This window comes from Bombyx mandarina, chromosome 12 (assembly GCF_030267445.1).
Source record: "Bombyx mandarina strain Sakado chromosome 12, ASM3026744v2".
NCBI classification, from domain to species: domain Eukaryota; kingdom Metazoa; phylum Arthropoda; class Insecta; order Lepidoptera; family Bombycidae; genus Bombyx; species Bombyx mandarina.
Window position 1 is genome coordinate 12,238,084 of NC_143219.1, and position 17,527 is coordinate 12,255,610.

Here is a 17,527-nt window from a genome sequence, read left to right on the forward strand (position 1 = left end):
TGACTAAGTTACGGAATCTTGAGGCGTGCGGGCTTCGAAGCGTGCTCAAATTAGACGGCAGGCTGCCCCGCAATGGAATAATAATTATCGTCGTTATTATTATCATTATTTTAGTCATGTTTCGGTAGACGGGCCACAGTGATATTTGCAGAGCCGATTTTGTTGTTTAACTTGAAATTTTCAGGACTGTCACCACAATAATAATTTTGTATTAAAGTGTATTTTTTATTATAACTTTTTTATTGCTTAGTTGGGTGGACGAGCTCACAGCCCACCTGGTGCTAAGTGGTTACTGGAGCCCATAGACATCTACAACGTAAATGCGCCACCCACCTTGAGATATAAGTTCTAAGGTCTCAAGTACAGTTACAACGGCTGCCCCACCCTTCAAACGGAAACGCATTACTGCTTCACGGCAGAAATCAGTAGGATGGTGGTACGTACCCGTGCGGACTCACAAGAGGTCCTACCACCAGTAATTATTAAATTGTGTATTAAACAAAACAGTTTTGCGAAGTCGTTGCTAACGAATCGCTAATGTGGAATTTCATTTCGCAGAGGGAAGGAACGGATGCTGAACGATTGACAATAGAAGCAGCGACACAAACAGCCAGCGGACGGTACACGTGCGAGGTGTCGGCAGACGCACCTTCATTCCAAACTGCACAAGTGCATACTCATATGTACGTTGTTGGTAAGTAATAGTCATAGTCACTATTGTGTTCTATCGAATTATTTTAACGACTTAAACTGTATACTGTAAGTTTACAGTAAGTTTTACTAATTGTAAAATAAATATTAAAATTATCGGCCGAATTTGTTAACATGTGCATATTTATTTAGGTAAACATTGAAATTATTAATTAGTGGCAAAAAATATTGTCAGTTTTTCTCTTAAAATTTGTACTACATATTACTTACTATAATTTTATGCCTTTGTAGCCAGATTGAGCGTACGGCTCACCTGGAGTGAGTGATTACTGTCGACTATGGACGCCAAATCGCTGCGTACAAAGTATGTGCTACAGGAAAAATTTGCAACAAAACATGTAACGTCGTATAATTAAATGCAACATGTCAGATTTGAGCAACTGCTGTTTATTGGGCATATTCGCCAAATCTGGTAACACTATCCCGCATATTTCTGCTGCGAAGCAATAATGCATTTCGGTCGAAAGCGTGAAATTGCCGCGCGCTTCTAATGCAAGAGCGGATGGGATAAATTCAATGGGCGTGGCAGTATTCATGTCGTATTTCGATACCTGTAGCTCCAAATATCTTCACGTCACTAAACATAGGACCTGCGCTGGTCGTAGATTTGGAAAATACACTTTATCGGCTTTGTATGACGAATGAATTTTATTTGCAGTTCTGCCTGTGGATGGACCGGGACTACACGGCCTGAAGCGACGTTACCGACCGGGAAACACGCTCAAAGTGGAATGTGTCAGCTATAACTCGTTGCCGGCAGCGAATCTGTCGTTCTTCATAAACAGCGAACCGGTGAGTGCGCTATAAAAGGACGAAAATCAATCGATTTATAAGGGTCTACGTAACGTGTGCGAGGAAAACTATACAAGAATGATCAAAGGGATCCCATGAACGAATGATCGAACGAATCAATGAACTATCAATTTTTTTTAAATTATATTCTAATAAAATACAAACTGAAATGTTAATTTATTTTATTGTAAGGGATAGCTATCACTGAACTGTCAAAGGTAAAGGATGCATTAGACTTGCATAAAGTAGTTCATAGGTCAATAGGTCAGTGCCTCTCAACGTTCCTCCGTTTTAATAAAAACTCGAGAACCCGACAAGAGACGTATGTTTAAAATTCTTGAAGTACTTACGATGAGTGAAGTCTAAAAATCGACTTCGAAAAATCGGAAAAAGCTCTACATAAACTTCTACGAAAATACGGAAACTTTCGACAGAGTTTTATCCATTTTAAAATCGTGAAGTAAAACTGTAGGCAAAAACCTTATGTTCTGCAAAAATTGAAAGTGTTGTTATTTAAGATTTAAATGTATTAATTGAAAACCAACAACTAAGAACAGCTGTAACAGCTCAAGATGCAAATACTTTATTGTAATTAGCAACGCAATACGTGTATTATTCAAGCCATTTTTAGGAAAACGCTACGAATTAATTTTAAATCTACAATACTAATTGTGACAGGCTCGTGTGAAGCATAATTTAATTAGTGTCACATCACGCGACTGCTGTTTCAAAATGTGTAATTAACGTCGGCACTAGGCGGTATTACCAAGTATATATCTCACAAACTCTAAGGCGACGATAACAACCCGTGGACGCTCCCTCGCGTCACACAAGACCGTTGGCAATGCGTCTCAACCAATTTCATTTGTCTACGCATTCTACATCTACCCTACATGTAAAATATTAGTATAAAATTAAGATTATTTAAATAGATTTTTAGTGTTGGCGTAAAGTCTACGATCTATCTTCATTATTTTACACATGATATCGTCTTTTGACAGTTTAACGACATGGAGGATTTTTATGTCAAATGTCTTCTATTCAATAATAGCTATCGCTGCTAGAGCCTATTTATTATCCTTAGAGACACGACGCTTTCAAACTATCAACATAATTACTAGTTTTACAGGACTTAAATTTTAAGATTCTTCCAATATATATTTCTTGCAATAAGCCTTACTTAAAGTATTTTACTGTAAGCAGCCACGCGACTGAGCCTCTAGTGTTTTTTCATTTCATGCGTGACAGTGATTATTTGCCATTGCATATTTTATGTCGTACTAATATTTTAAATTAACAGCCATATATTAAAAAAAAATAATTAAGTGCTTAGTGTCTTTATTTAAAAATGCACACTTTAAAATTTCTTACACATAAAAGAAAGATTGGTAGACACTATTAATGGAGTAGTCATTCGACGTTCCGTCTTCATATATTTTTTCATTGGGTGAACTGAATCTAATCTAATGAGTTAAGAATCTTTAGTAATAAAAAAATAATTGTTAAAGTTTCTATTGAAGCCTAAAGTAAAACAACTTTATCTTTCGTTGAAAACGAAAAAGTTGCCAGCATTCCTTTGAAAGTTTTCCAAGATTCATTTCATACGTCTTTAAAAAAGGTCGTAAAATTATCATTTATCTGGCCACTAAAAGCTAAAAAGTTACGAATTAATTCCTTTGAAATATCCACTTTGAATAAAAATAAAAGTGGAGAAAGGCTGCATGGCGTTGACTTGTCTCCGCTTGTTCAAATGGGACACGCTTTGTTCACTTACTAATTTTATATGTTAATGTTGGTTCCACTGAGTTTCGCATTTGTAAGTTGGTCTTTTTTGTATTTTAATGTTGTCGGCGACTGATTGTAATTCAGTATTATTTAGTTTACGTTTTTTTTTGTTGTTACAATAATACGCCCTCTTGCTTGACTTTGCGCGCATGTACTATGACATATTTTCACTGGAGTCATGTTTTTTCTTGTGAAAAATAGCCTTTGAAGGTAGAGTAAGTCGCATAACAATTGAATCTTTGCCCTCATTTACCAGGGTGGGTGTCTGCTTTCACTTTGAGATGTCTATAAGGTCGTCAGCCCCATACATTCAAATTTACTTGATTTTTTGTCGTAGTATTGAGTGGGTGCTTTGACACATCTTCTTCTTCTCTTCCTCCTTGTTTCGTTTTCCTCATTACTGAGGGTCGTGTTCATGGTCTTGAAACAGTTTGTTTTTTTATAATGCACATTAAATAATAATTATAATAATATAAATTATAATTCTTCTTCTATATTTATAAAAATTAATTGCTGTTCGTTAGTCTCGCTAAAACTCGAGAACGGCTGGACCGATTTGGCTAATTTTGGTCTTGAATTATTTGTGGCAGTCCAGAGTAGGTTTAAAAGGTAGATAAATATGAAAATTCTCGGAATTAAATAAAAATAACAATTTTGTTTTTCCTTTGATATGTCCCCCGTCGGACGGATTCCTTTTGTTTGTTTTAAGTTTATTTTATACAAAAGTTTAGGTCTTTTATTTATGGATTGAGGCATTACGAAGTTTGCCGGGTCAGCCAGTAGAAAATAAAATACTGAAGTCGCGGCCCCATTTCTATCACGGAGAGTCAATTCCAACTGGTTTGTAATAACACATGAAATGGGCCGGATAATGGTGCCTGCTCAACCCTAGTAACCTACTGTTACAGCTTGAAATATGTCATATCAGCGGTCATTATATTAATAACTATCTAGTTTACATTTAATCTCTATATATAAAATGAATTGCTGTTCGTTAGTCACGCTAAAACTCGAGAACAGCTGGACCGATTTGGCTAATTTTGGTCTTGAATTATTCGTGGAAGTTCTGGGAAGGTTTAAAAGGTGAGAAAATATAAAAAGCTCGGAATTATATAAAAACAAACAATTTTGTTTTTCCTTTGATGTGTCCCCTTGATGTGTCTTTTATTTATCGATTGAGGCACTACGAAGTCTGCTGGGTCAGCTAGTTAATAATAAATAAATAAAACAGTTGTCCGTATTTGACATGATTAAAACTCCTGTTACATAATTAAAGTAATTTTAATTTTGTCTACAATTCGTGAAAATTGAATATATTATACATAGTGTTTTTCAGCCATGTTGGATGTCATTCAAGAATGGGAAAATTATAAGTAGCCTCTTAGATTGAAATTACAGCATCAGTGAGTGCACTTCACATATTAATTGTTTCCTGAAACAATTAGGTACCATTAGGGCTTATCGTAAAAATTCAGTCGCAACTGATCACTTTTCATAGCGCGATAACTTCTAAGACCTCGCTTTAAGAGATATTTTTTGCTCTAGTTTTGAAGGTGAGGTCACAGCCCTAGTTGTGTGACTGTCGAGGCACAACCCTAAGATATTATTAGGTCATAGTTTCAGTTGTTTCTTAAAAGAAGACTGCTTTACACTGGAAATGTGTAGTATTGGTAGTGCAGACTCACAAAGCATGCAACTAATATTTATTCAAATCGATATACTCATAAACACACATATTATTTAATTTCTAAAGTCTAGCGGTACACAGAAATTGTATTACAGCATTGTATTATTCGTAATAAAAATCATCAAAACTAATAAGACACGCGTGCTGCTTTTAAATAACACAAAAAATATCAACAAAGAAGACTATGTAATTTAAAATGTTCTAGGAATAAAATAAAATATTACTAGCACAATATTTTAGACGACGAGGCAAACTTGTAGCGTTCTCCAGAAAACGAACCGGGCTGCAATTTTATAACAAGTAGAACAAGAATACACGTGTCCCGGATAAATTGTTAAAATTTTTCAAGAGCTCTTTTATCATACAAATGTTTACGTATGATGTTAACGTTTGATTAGAGACACGTCCGCATATTGCGTATGTTTATATAGGTATTTGTGGGCAGATGAGCTCACAGCCCACGCGATTCTAATTAACATTCACGGTTGCTTCCCTATAGCGATATTCACTAGTGTATAGGTGTCTTGCTAGCCACGTGCGTGTCGGTACCACCACCCTGCCTATTTCTGTGGCGAAACAGTCATGCGTTCCGGTTTGAAAAGTTGAACAGCCGATGTATTATAAAACTGAGACTTAGAACTCATGTCTCAAGGTGGTTGGCGGCATTTACTTTGTTGATATCTATAGGCTCCGGTAAGAACTAAAAATATGTTGCGAGTTGACCATGCAATTGATGGAAGCTGATAATGACGGTTTTGAAAATAGAAGAGGAAGGAGCTTAGTAAATGAAACTTAGATCAGTCAGTCTCTGTTGTTTCAAGTGATTTTAATGAATTCCTTGGCATGACTAAGATATTGGTGGATTAATTAAGCGAAAATGAATTTTAATACTTTAATTAAAGCTTCAAAATTACATGTAGAAGTAGTTAGAATGTTCGACAAAACGAACTTACTTGGAAATAATTAAAGATTCACAATAGAAAAACTACACAAAAATGTATAATTTATTCTCTTGAAATCTCACTAAGTACGTCTAATTATCTTACAAATTTCAATTCGAAACAAACCCGTAATTTTCGTTCTGTTTTGAAATGAAATTACATGCCCAATAATTGTCGGTTTAGTTTTAATGGGCCGATTCGACAAATTGTCCGATGACTGAGCGCGATCGATACCTAACCGAACCTCGACCGAAGTCACAGAACAAACTTGAAGTTAACCAAACAAACTAGATTTCAGTGCTGTTAAGAAAGTAAATCAATTACATTAATTGCTGGGCCTAATCGGGGCCTGTGACGCTTTCTAACGAAATTATAATCTACCCAACCGTAAATATGTCCACTCCTTTGATGTTATCTCGGAAATATTAAGTTAGTTTAACATGAAATAAAATGCTTTTTTTTTCATTTTATATGTTACTAGATGATGACCAGTTTTTTTTTATAGCGCCATCTTGTTGTGTCTTTAAAGCTGTTAGTTGCTCTCAATTAAGAAAAATAGTATTATTATTCGCCAATAGATGTCAGGAAGAGTCATAAAGTTGATTATCGATAAAGTTTATTATTGAAAACACGAATAAAACAACATTTCCTGAAAATAAATCGTAGCCAGATCGATTTATCTCCCCCGAAATTCCCTGTATACTAAATTTTATGAAAATCGTTGGAGCCGTTTCCGAGGTTCAGATTATATATTAATATACAAGAATTGCTCGTTTAAAGGTATATGATATAAGATATCAGTCAAAATCAAGTCCAAATCAGTTCTTGTTTAATAGAAAAAAATATTGGGAATGTACACAGGTAAACTGTGACCAGGTTCTTGGTTCAATAATAAGAAAACAACTTATGCCGGACCCTCAAAAATGATTATATTGTGTATATACACAATTAGTATTTTTTTAGGTTTAGAAGAAAAAAGCCAAGAAAGGTATAAATACATGTATATATTATGTATGTATCTATTCGCTTTCACAATAGCTGTGGAATAACAGTGGATAGACAGTAATTTTTGGGAAGAGATAGTAATGTAAATGATAAGCCAGAGAGTGACATAGACTACCTTCGTCCCGGACTACTTTTTTTTCTACTTATTTTACAAAATATATACATGTGTGATTATAGGGTACGTGAGTTTTTGATGATTCCGATTGAGATTTATTTAAATGATTTTTTTGAGTCTGTAAGAAGCAGCTGTTCTTTCCTACGCGTTAGACGCTTTAGGGAAGCTCAAGTGCGGCGTTATTAGAAAATAATATACAAAATATATTTGAGATAATAGCAAAGGGAATATTGATTTTCAAATCGCATTAATGTTTTTCTTTTTATTGGTACAAAAATGCACCCAGTGTTAAACGTAAGGTTTCGTATTAAAAAATTCACCATTTCTAATTAATAGTCATGTCAAAACTTGAGACCTTCTAACTATTAAATGGACACAACTGCTTATAGATTATGTGGAAGCAGTAGCTCATCTTCAAACATGGCCTCGAAATCACTATTTACCCAGACAAGCTGACAAGTTCGTCTAAAATATTAATAAAAAAAACAAATAATTATCTAATAACCAAACAAAAAATAGAACCATCACTATTTGTAATTGTTGATGCATTAAAATTCATTAATGATCAAAAGAAATTCATACAGCTATAACACGAAAATTAAACTTTAATATTCTTGACTCTAGTGTGTAATGAGGGCTGGGCGACGTCGAATCTTATAAACACTATGATGGTTGTCTGGAAGAGATCGCTCTTAGCGATAAGACCGCCAATTGTACTTTTTTGTGTTTAATGTATCGCACTGTTTATTTGTTTTTTGGTGTATAATAAATAATACTCTATCTCTCTCTTTCTCTCACTACATAGTTATACTGTGACAGCCGATTTTCAATACAATGAGAGAAATACAGAAATAAAGAAACATTAATCCAAAGTGAGTCAACCAAAACGGCTTAGTCTGGATGGAAAAAATAGCGTCGAAACGGTCATAGTGCCTCTGAAATGGGACTTTGAAATACGCTGAGGTCTATTACTGTGCACTTTACGGTAATTTCGCTAAGCCTTTCACGCCCGAACAATATCTCATGAATAAATTGAAAAGATAGGGCCCGCTCGTTTGTGTGAGATTGAAATACGTTTTTGTCGTTGCAATTTGACTCTGTTTTAACATTGTTTTGTTCACGAATATTGGGTATCTGTCATTTATAAATCAGACCTTCGACTAATGATACTACCTGGTTGCTCTGGTTTACAACTGTTAGTTTTTGGTTTCGGAAGATAGCAACATTAATTTGGTTTTTGCAAATCCTGTCCCATTCCTCTTCCGAACCTTACCTACCGTACGAGCGAGATCGTGTGGCGACGTCGGCTCGAGAAAAAACTGTAATTGCAGTACTACCGCGCGCGTCGGTAGGTAAAGTGATGGAGAGAGATGGGGCAGAGTTTGCAAAAACCAAATTAATGTTGCTATCTTCCGAAATCAAAAACTAACAGTTGTAAACCAGCGCAACCACTACCCTAAGATTTACATAAATCACAGGGCATATTGCAAGCCCGCGTTTATTAGGTATGATCGTATTTCTGATGTCTATTTGCTGTTACGTTCCATGGGGAGTGCTCTGAGGAATTATTCGACACGATCCCCCATCTTCTTTTTAACATCACACCTTCCCACACCGGAGCAGAGTTCATCTATATTATCTGGAACCGCTGCGTTCATCGACAGTGTGTTTCCAAAGACCTTTTCTACCTAGTACCACCCGGCTTTGGAATGAACTCCCCTCCAGGGTGTTTTCCGAGTGCTATGACATGCCCATTTTCAAACGAGGCTTGTGGAGAGTATTCAATGGTAAGCAGTGACTTGGCTCTGCCTCTGGTATTGCTGACGTCCATGAGCGACGGTAACCACTTACCATAAGGTAGGCCTTATGATCGTCTGCCTACAAAGGGAATAAAAACATGCAATAATACAATACATTTGAGATTTCATCTCTTGTCTCAAGCTAGGTAGATGTTATACAAAGCTATGATGTTAGTTCTTTATTTTTAAAATATACAAATCATCTGAACATTGTTGCGTAATGATTTGTCGCCAAAAACTTTAAACCGTGGACGCTTTCAGTATTGTCGTTGAATTTTTTTATTTATTGCTTAGATGAGTGGACGAGCTCACAGCCCACCTGGTGTGAAGTGGTTACTGGAGCCCATAGAAATCTACGACGTAAACCCATCCTTCAAACTGAAACGTATCACTGCTTCACGGCAGAAAAAGGCGGGGTGGTGGTGCCTACCCGTGCGGATTCACAAGAGGTCCTACCACCAGTAAGAAATATTTTCTATTTTGTGTGATCAAAAAACGTCCTAAAACAGTTGTAATAAGTATTTTTATTCGTAGGCACTAAGTCAACATGTAATGCATCGAGTGGATGGCGACACGGAAGGCGGTACTATGTCTGCGTACAGCACTATGCAGTTCACGGTACAAAAACATCACTTCATCCGAGGGAAGATTAAGGTTGGTGTTCACTCACTGCTGATTGGGTAATTTAGAGCTCTTGATTGTTGCACTTGATTGTGGCAAGCGTTGCTTTTTTTATTACTTAAATGGGTAGACGAGCTCGCAGCTCACCTGGTGTTAAGTGGTTACTGGAGCCCACAGACATCTACAACGTAAATGCGTCACCCACCTTGAGATATAAGGATTTAAGGTCTCAAGTATAGTTACAGCGGCTCCCCCACTCTTCAAACCGAAACTGCTTCACGGCAGAAATAGGCAGGGTGGTGCTACCTACCCGCGTGGACTTACAAGAGGTCCTACCACCAGTAATTACGCAAATTATAATGTTGCGGGTTTGATTTTTATGACACGATATTATTCTTTCACCGTCGAAGTGAATCGTGAACATTTGTTGAGTACGTATTTCATTAGAAAAATTTTACTATCGCATCGCCCGCCACCGCTGTCATGTCCTTCAAACCGCAACGTATTAATGCTTTGCGGCCGAAATAGGTAGGGCGGTGGGGGCTCACAAGACGCTCTGATTTGAAGGAAGGAAGGAAAGGAAAGCTCACAAAATATTTTGTACGAAAATCACGACTACCTAATACTATTTAGCGAACAGCTCTTTGCTATAGCAAAACTGTATTAGTTTATATTACGCCATGCCTAGGGGCGCTAGATGACAAGGGGCAAGTAACTTAACCTGACATTGAGATAATCTATTTCGCAAGCGCGCCACACAGAATAATAATTACATTATGCCCCGTATAATTTAATGTTATTAATATTTACACTTCGAACAATCCTTCGAACAGACAAGCATTATTCAAGCAATCAAAATAATAATCAAATCAAATCAATTTTTTTTTTCAACATAAATGAATGTACACACTTGTTGAACGTCAAAAAGAACTATCGCCAATTCACAAAAACTAGCCTCCGTCCTGAGAAGAACTGGCAAGAAACTCTGCGGGCATGTCCTTTTTTAAATATTAGATAATTTTTTAAAATATTTTAATAATATAAAGTAGACGTTTCATCCGCGTTAAATTTGTAATTGAGAAAGACTAAAACACGTTGCACTTTTCCGGGACAGAGTCGACTTGTTCGAAAACACTGTAGAATACAGCAGGAACAGCCAGCGTAGCTCGGGCTATATTTTTTTTGCGATAAAAACTATTCTATTTACTAATAGATGCTACAAACTATCCTAGGACGTAATTTAATCCAAATACATATTGCCATTTCTGTCTGATTGTTTAACAATCATCCAAACGTACAAATTTTAATATTCATATCGTTATATAGGTAGTTGTATAAATAGAGATTTGAATAATTACTGGGGTTAATTCATATAGTATTCCCACACGGGTCAATGCCACTATCCGGCTACTAAACAGAAATATCTGCTCAGAAATAGTCATTTGTTCTGGATTGCGCCGTTACACAAGACCATTGAGACTTCAACCTTATGTCTAGGTCTTATCGCAGCATTTTGTATAACGACTATCTTGCTATTCAAACCGGAACGCATAACTACTCCGCGGTAGAGTATGTTTATAATTTTATAATATATTTTACTAATGTTTACTTTATAATGGTAAATACGATTAAATTTAACTTGCGCGAATTATTTACGGTTATGAGTGTACATAATTTTATAGAGTTCCATTGCGGGTTACCTAACTTGAACAAACTGAAATCACTCATCAATGATAATGATTGGCTTTGATATTTATTTTCAGTTTATTATTTATCCACGTTTCTCCTTCAGAAATGATCTATTTATACGTTGTATAGAATTCTCTCGCACTCGCTAATGAGCTCTGTCTTCGGCCCTTCCAACCCTATAGTCATAAATAAATAAATAAAATAAATTAGCCTTTATTGCTGTTAGAGCTTAACTTATTTAACTAAACATAAAATGATAACAATAGAGGTAAGAAAACTATAAAATTAACTTATACTAAAACATATCTCGGCATTCGGCTTATCTCTCCTCTTAACAGCTTGTCTTTCGACAAAGGCCTCCTCTAAGGATTTCCATTTGCTTCTGTCCTTTGCTGTACGTAACCATTCTGGCCCAGCTACTTGCTTCAAGTCGTCTTCCCATCGCTTCGGCTGTCTTCCTCTGATTCTTTTGTTTTCTCTAGGGTACCATTCCGTTATTATTCTGGTCCATTTTTCTTTCTTTTCTCTCATCATATGTCCCGTCCAGCGCCATTTTAATTTTCTGCATATTGATTGAACTTTTCCAAATTTAGTCTCTCCTTTGATCTTTTTTAGTTCTATTTTATCCCTTCTTCTTACTCCCAATACGCTTCTCTCTATCCCATTCTGACATATATTCAATTTATTTTGTTGTTTTTCAGTTAAGGCCCATGTCTGGCATCCGTATGTAAGACATAAGTCTATAGTCATAATAGATATATAATTTTACAATCCCTTAATCAAATAGCGTCAAATTTGGGCTTCCGTACCCTAATGACAAAAAACGAAACATTCGTTTTTAAGCTGTTGCATAGTTTGTATCGCAGGCTTTGAGCGCGGAGACCTAACACTCCCCACTCCGCGTACAATGTAGCTCGCGTTCAACACATTCACACAGCGCGCGGCGTGACGTCGCACTGCATGCGCATCATAAAAAGTCTTCCCATCTTTCTCTCGCGCGTTCTAGCTTATGAGTGTGAAGGGGACAGTTAATGTTTTGCTTTTGTTAATGTTTATAAATATAGCATGGTCTTATTTTTTATAGTTTTAATTTTAAATTATTATTGTCTAATTATAATTGCATAAGTTGATAAAAATGCAATGCAATAGCTTTAGCGCCGCAGTTCCCGAGTGACACACGACTTTTTATCCTCTGAATCTGTCTGTGTGTCATGATTATTTTTTGCAAAACATTTGGCAAATGCATCTTTTCATTATATTTCAAAATCTAGTGTATTGTATTGGCGGTGATTATATATTATAAATATTTATATTTGATTAATATTATTATATTATTACATATTTATATTTGAGTATCACGTCGTTTTGAAAATAAAAAAGCTTATGTGTAGAGTAATAATAATTAGTGATTTTATTTGAATGTCGCCAACAGATGACGTTAGTTGTAAAACTAAAATTGCACTATCGATGTGTGTTCCCAAAATATGTATATGGGAAATGATGTTTTATTAGTTGTATTTCGTCGGACAGCGAGCAGTGTTTCACTCGGCTGAACCCGCCGGGACCTTTAATGGGCAAGTAATCGTCCCAGGATTTTCGAGGACTCATCGTCAGACCGTGATTCCTTCATGGTCCTTCGGAGCTGGACCATCCACCTGTGATTCGTTAAATATAAAGATGCGCAAAATGTATCACTTAGCTGAAAAGATAGATACATATCATTTCGCTCTAAAGATATATATCACTCATTTAGCTCACTAGCTCATTTAGATTACTAGCTCAGTGATCCAATTCAATTGATTGGTTTCTCAATAAAATCATTTCTTCGTCTAGATCATTAGCTAAGGATACATATATCACTCACTTTGTATTGGAATATCTACAATGGTCAGTTCAGTTTGTAGCTGTCAGGTCCTATATATACACTTAATAATACACAATATAGTCTATTTACACTTTTTTATGATTATTCATTGAATATTTACAACATGCAGCTTACCTACTTTTTTACTTTTTTATGTAAGAATAAAGCAAATATAAATTTAGTTTCAAAAATACATGAGTGATGTTAAGCTTTGCTACTATAGAAATAATGTACATATTTCCTTGACAACCCAATACTTCGAAACGAAATTAGCGTGAAGTGAACGGTCATTTTCGTCAGCTGGCCACACAATACATCTATCTCACTCATTCATTTTTCTTTCATTCGCTCATCAGTTCACGATACATGTCATGAGACATATGAGCTAGCGATCTAGTGAGCTAGAACTGAGTTAGTGATACATTGGTAGCTAGTGTGAGTTAGCGATACATTATGTCGGTGTGAGTGATATATTTATATCTTTTACATCACTCACTCAGGAGCTACACATCTTTAGTTGTATATTAATAACCATATAAAAAGCAACATTCAACGTACAATTAGAAATATCATTGTGATAAGCGGATCACTTATTATTTTCCATTATCGAATAATAATTCTGATAGCATTAACGGCACGACACAACGTAATAGCCGTGAACTATGAAGCGACGCATGATTATGGGTTACAATATTACTGGCAGCGTTATATCATTTATATTAATATTATGTCACTTGTGTTTGCGTTACGCCAGAAGTGTATATATAAGTGTATGGGAGGGGTACTACTGTAGTATGTGAGATACACGTGTAAATAGCCCACGCGGTTGTTGAGCTCTCTATTATTTTAAGGATATACAAGTTTATAAAAGGTCAAAGAACTGTGATCAACCAAGCGAAGAATGGCTTCGAGAATTAACACTATGATTATCACAATTGTACTAATGTAATATTTATAAAGTTTGATAGTACATAATGTACACAATCACTCACCGAATGCAATGTTTATTTGAATAATTATTTGGCTCAATTTGTACTAAATCTTACGAGTCACTTGTCTGTTCCGTACGAGCCGTTTGTCTTTCTTCATTCCAAGGACACTAAAACACAAATTGGCGAGCGCAATAATCATTATCCAAGCGAATCCTAAATCATATTCCACGAGAATTTGTGATATTAGTGATTGTGATATTAGTGATTTGTGATATTAGATGACTTTGAAGTCGTCGTGGCCTAACGGATAAGACGTCCGATGCATTCGTGTTGAGCGATGCGCCGGTGCTCGAATCTCAGGCGGGTACCAATTTTTCTAATGAAATACGTACTCAACAAATGTTCACGATTGACTTCCACGGTGAAGGAATAACATCGTGTAATAAAAACGAAACCCGCAAAATTATAATTTGCATAATTACTGGTGGTAGGACCTCTTGTGAGTCCGCGCGGGTAGATACCATCACCCTGCCTATTTCTGCCGTGAAACAGTAATGCGTTTTGATTTGAAGGGTGGGGCAGCCGTTGTAATTATACTTGAGACCTTAGAACTTATATCTCAAGGTGGGTGGCGCATTTACGTCGTAAATGTCTATGGGCTCCAGTAACCACTTAACACCAGGAGGCCGTGAGCTCGTCCACTCATCTAGCAATAAAAAAAAAAAAAAATTAAATTAAATATGAGGCGCAGAATACTTTTCAACCAGGGTGGTGATTTTGTAATCCTTGCCAGGTACTTAGTGGTGGTAAAACCTGGGCATGAAAATAATTGGACTACTAATTATTACATACTTCCTCTCGGTGTCTCGGTGAAGATGTTGGTGTTTCTAATGATTAGGAGTCGCTAAGCTCGCGCCAGGTCTTTGGATTCCTGTATGATTAGTAGTTAGTACTGTCTGTTCCGCGAGGATTTCTCCGACAAAGTAATGAAGATCATGCCACTGTCTACATGTCTACTTGGTAATAATGCATTACCACCCAACATCAGAAATATACTAAACATATCTCAGGAATATATTGTTACAATGTTAAATATTGGTAATAAGATAAGGGTTCGAGTATGCAGGCGAGTGTCTCACTAGATCTTTCAGGAATAATTTCTTTCTAGAACCTTGAAACTTTAATACGAGGCTTAGCAAAATGATTACTGTGAGGAAAAATCATTAAAAATATAAAAATTGTTTATTCTTATCGCCTTCATTGATTTTTAATTAAGCATTCTTATAAATATTTTTATTTTTTATTGGTTCTAAGAGCTTAATGTAATTTTAACTACTAACTGTTTATATGACACTGTTATTGTTATAATCTATTACGTCGCCTCTTTTCCGATTTCCCCGAATAATGGTGTTCGTAGCCATGTAAATTTTTTTTATAAATGAATGGATAAATAAATAACTGGACAAATCACGCACGAGATAGACACACATACTTATATACGGTTAAATATAGAAATTTATAGATAATAAATATCCAGACAAAGAGCAAACAAACTTGTTCGTCACTCGAATGCATGTACAATGTGGGAATAAATTCCACGACCCTCTGTGCGATAGTTAGGGGCGCTAACTATTGCACCACCGAGTCAGTCAATTACTACTTATGTAATACTATTAATAAAATAATACTCGAGAACTGCCGCGGTAAAGCTTTTGCATGGTATTTTTTATAAACTTATGCAATTATAATTAGACAATAATAATTTAATATTGAAACATAATAAAATAAGACCACGCTATATTTATACACGCTATATAAACATTAACAAAAGCAAAACATTAACTGCCCCTTTCACACTCATAAGCTAGACCGCGCGAGACAGGGATGGGCAGACTTTTCATCATGCGCTGCACTGCATGCGATGTCAGTCACGCCGCGCGCTTATTCAAAACACTACACAAGCGCAACGTGTGAATGTGTTGAACGCGAGCTACATTATAGGCGGAGTGGAGGGGTGTTAGGTTTTATTTTCGTTACGGCATTTCTTGATTCGGTCGCCGCGCTCAAAGCCCACTATAAAAGCTATGCAATAGCTTAATAATAATGTTTTTCTTGTGTTCAGATTCGATGCACAGCCAACATATACTCTATCTACCTGAAGAGTCTCGAAAAAAGTGCCGAAGAAGAACGGATACGCACTACCCCAGCACCACTGCCAGAGGTTCACGAGGCCGTGGTGTATTCTATACATCGCCTGCCTGAGAACAGTAAGTTTCAACGTTCCAGTAACTCAGAGACTACCGACGAAGGTTAGCGATTTATTAAGAAATTTCCCATTGCTTCTGTATGCAACGTTTGATTGTACATCTGCCTTTGCTTTAAGTTTTATCTATACGCAAATATTTACAATATCACTACATAGTATAAAACAAAGTCGCTTTCTTTGTTCCTATATCCCTATGTATGCTTAAATCTTTAAAACTACGCAACGGATTTTGATGCGGTTTTTTTAATAGATAGAGTGATTGAAGAGGAAGGTTTATATGTATAATAACATCCATTAAATAGTGGAGAAATCAATAATAAATTACAGTTTCCGAAGCGAAGCGAGGGCGGGTCGCTATATAACAATATTATGTAGTAACTGCAATCCATACGTTTCATTTCATTCAGTTGATGACCAAAATAGAAATGCCAATTTTAAAATAGACGAATAAAAATTTCACGAATGCCGAAAATAAAATGTGAACGTCAAAGTGTATTTACGTGCTTCATATTATGTAAACCATTAGTTTGTTCATCAAATTGAGGGGTGAAAAGCTATTTGGTTTAAGCGACATTTTTGCAAACATACAGGAAAGCCATTTAACGTTTGAAAAAAAATCATAACAAAAATCTCTTCTTTGGCTATTTGAATGAAGTAAACCTTTTTTTTTATTGTTTATATAGGTGGACGAGCTCACAGCCTAACTGCTGTTAAGTGGTAACTGGAGCCCATAGACATCTACAATGTAAATGCGTCACCCACCTTCAGATATAAATTCTAAGGTCTCAGTATAACTATCCATTCTCGCTCACGACTCGGTCGTGCGCGGACGTGCTTTCCGATCCGTAGCCCGCTTGCGAGCTGCGTCTCTGAACTCACAGCTGTGCTCGACAGTGTAGTGACCGTGAATACATCGTGCTTACAATTCGGTAGTGCGGACGTTCCGATCCGTTGGTTGCTTGCGATCTGCGTCTCGGAATCCATTTTTGTGCGCTAAAGTGTTGTAACCGCGAACCCACCCTTTACCAACTGCCTTTTTCAAGGCAAAACCAATCGCTACGATCAGGCTTCCTGTGGCACTCACAGGCTAGCGATTTCCTAACCCTTCCCAAAACAACAGTCTTTTTCAAGACTAGACCCCCGCTCGCGATCCTGCCTGCTGTAGCACTATACAGCCCGAGCGGGTTCCTTTCCTTTTCCCCGCCGATTGCCGTTTTCACGGCATAGGCATTCCCCCCCCTGCTCCTTGCTGTCCTGCAGCACAGGGGGGTTACAAATCCTATCCGGGGCCTCGCCTTTCGGCGAGTTCAACAAAAGTCC

The 17,527-nt window shown here is 36.5% G+C and overlaps 1 protein-coding gene across 2 annotated transcripts in view; it reads left to right on the forward strand.

The window, feature by feature from the left end:
* LOC114246115 (uncharacterized) overlaps positions 1 to 17,527 on the forward strand; it is a 103,055-nt gene that overhangs the window by 69,152 nt on the left and 16,376 nt on the right. Inside the window, exons 3-6 of one of the 2 annotated variants that reach the window (XM_089732023.1) lie at positions 559 to 694; positions 1,370 to 1,503; positions 9,370 to 9,489; positions 16,064 to 16,250. In XM_089732023.1, the coding sequence (XP_089588149.1) occupies positions 559 to 694; positions 1,370 to 1,503; positions 9,370 to 9,489; positions 16,064 to 16,250 (577 nt within the window). The remainder of the gene's footprint in view (positions 1 to 558; positions 695 to 1,369; positions 1,504 to 9,369; positions 9,490 to 16,063; positions 16,251 to 17,527) is intronic. The other variant, XM_028178508.2, reaches the window with a different exon arrangement.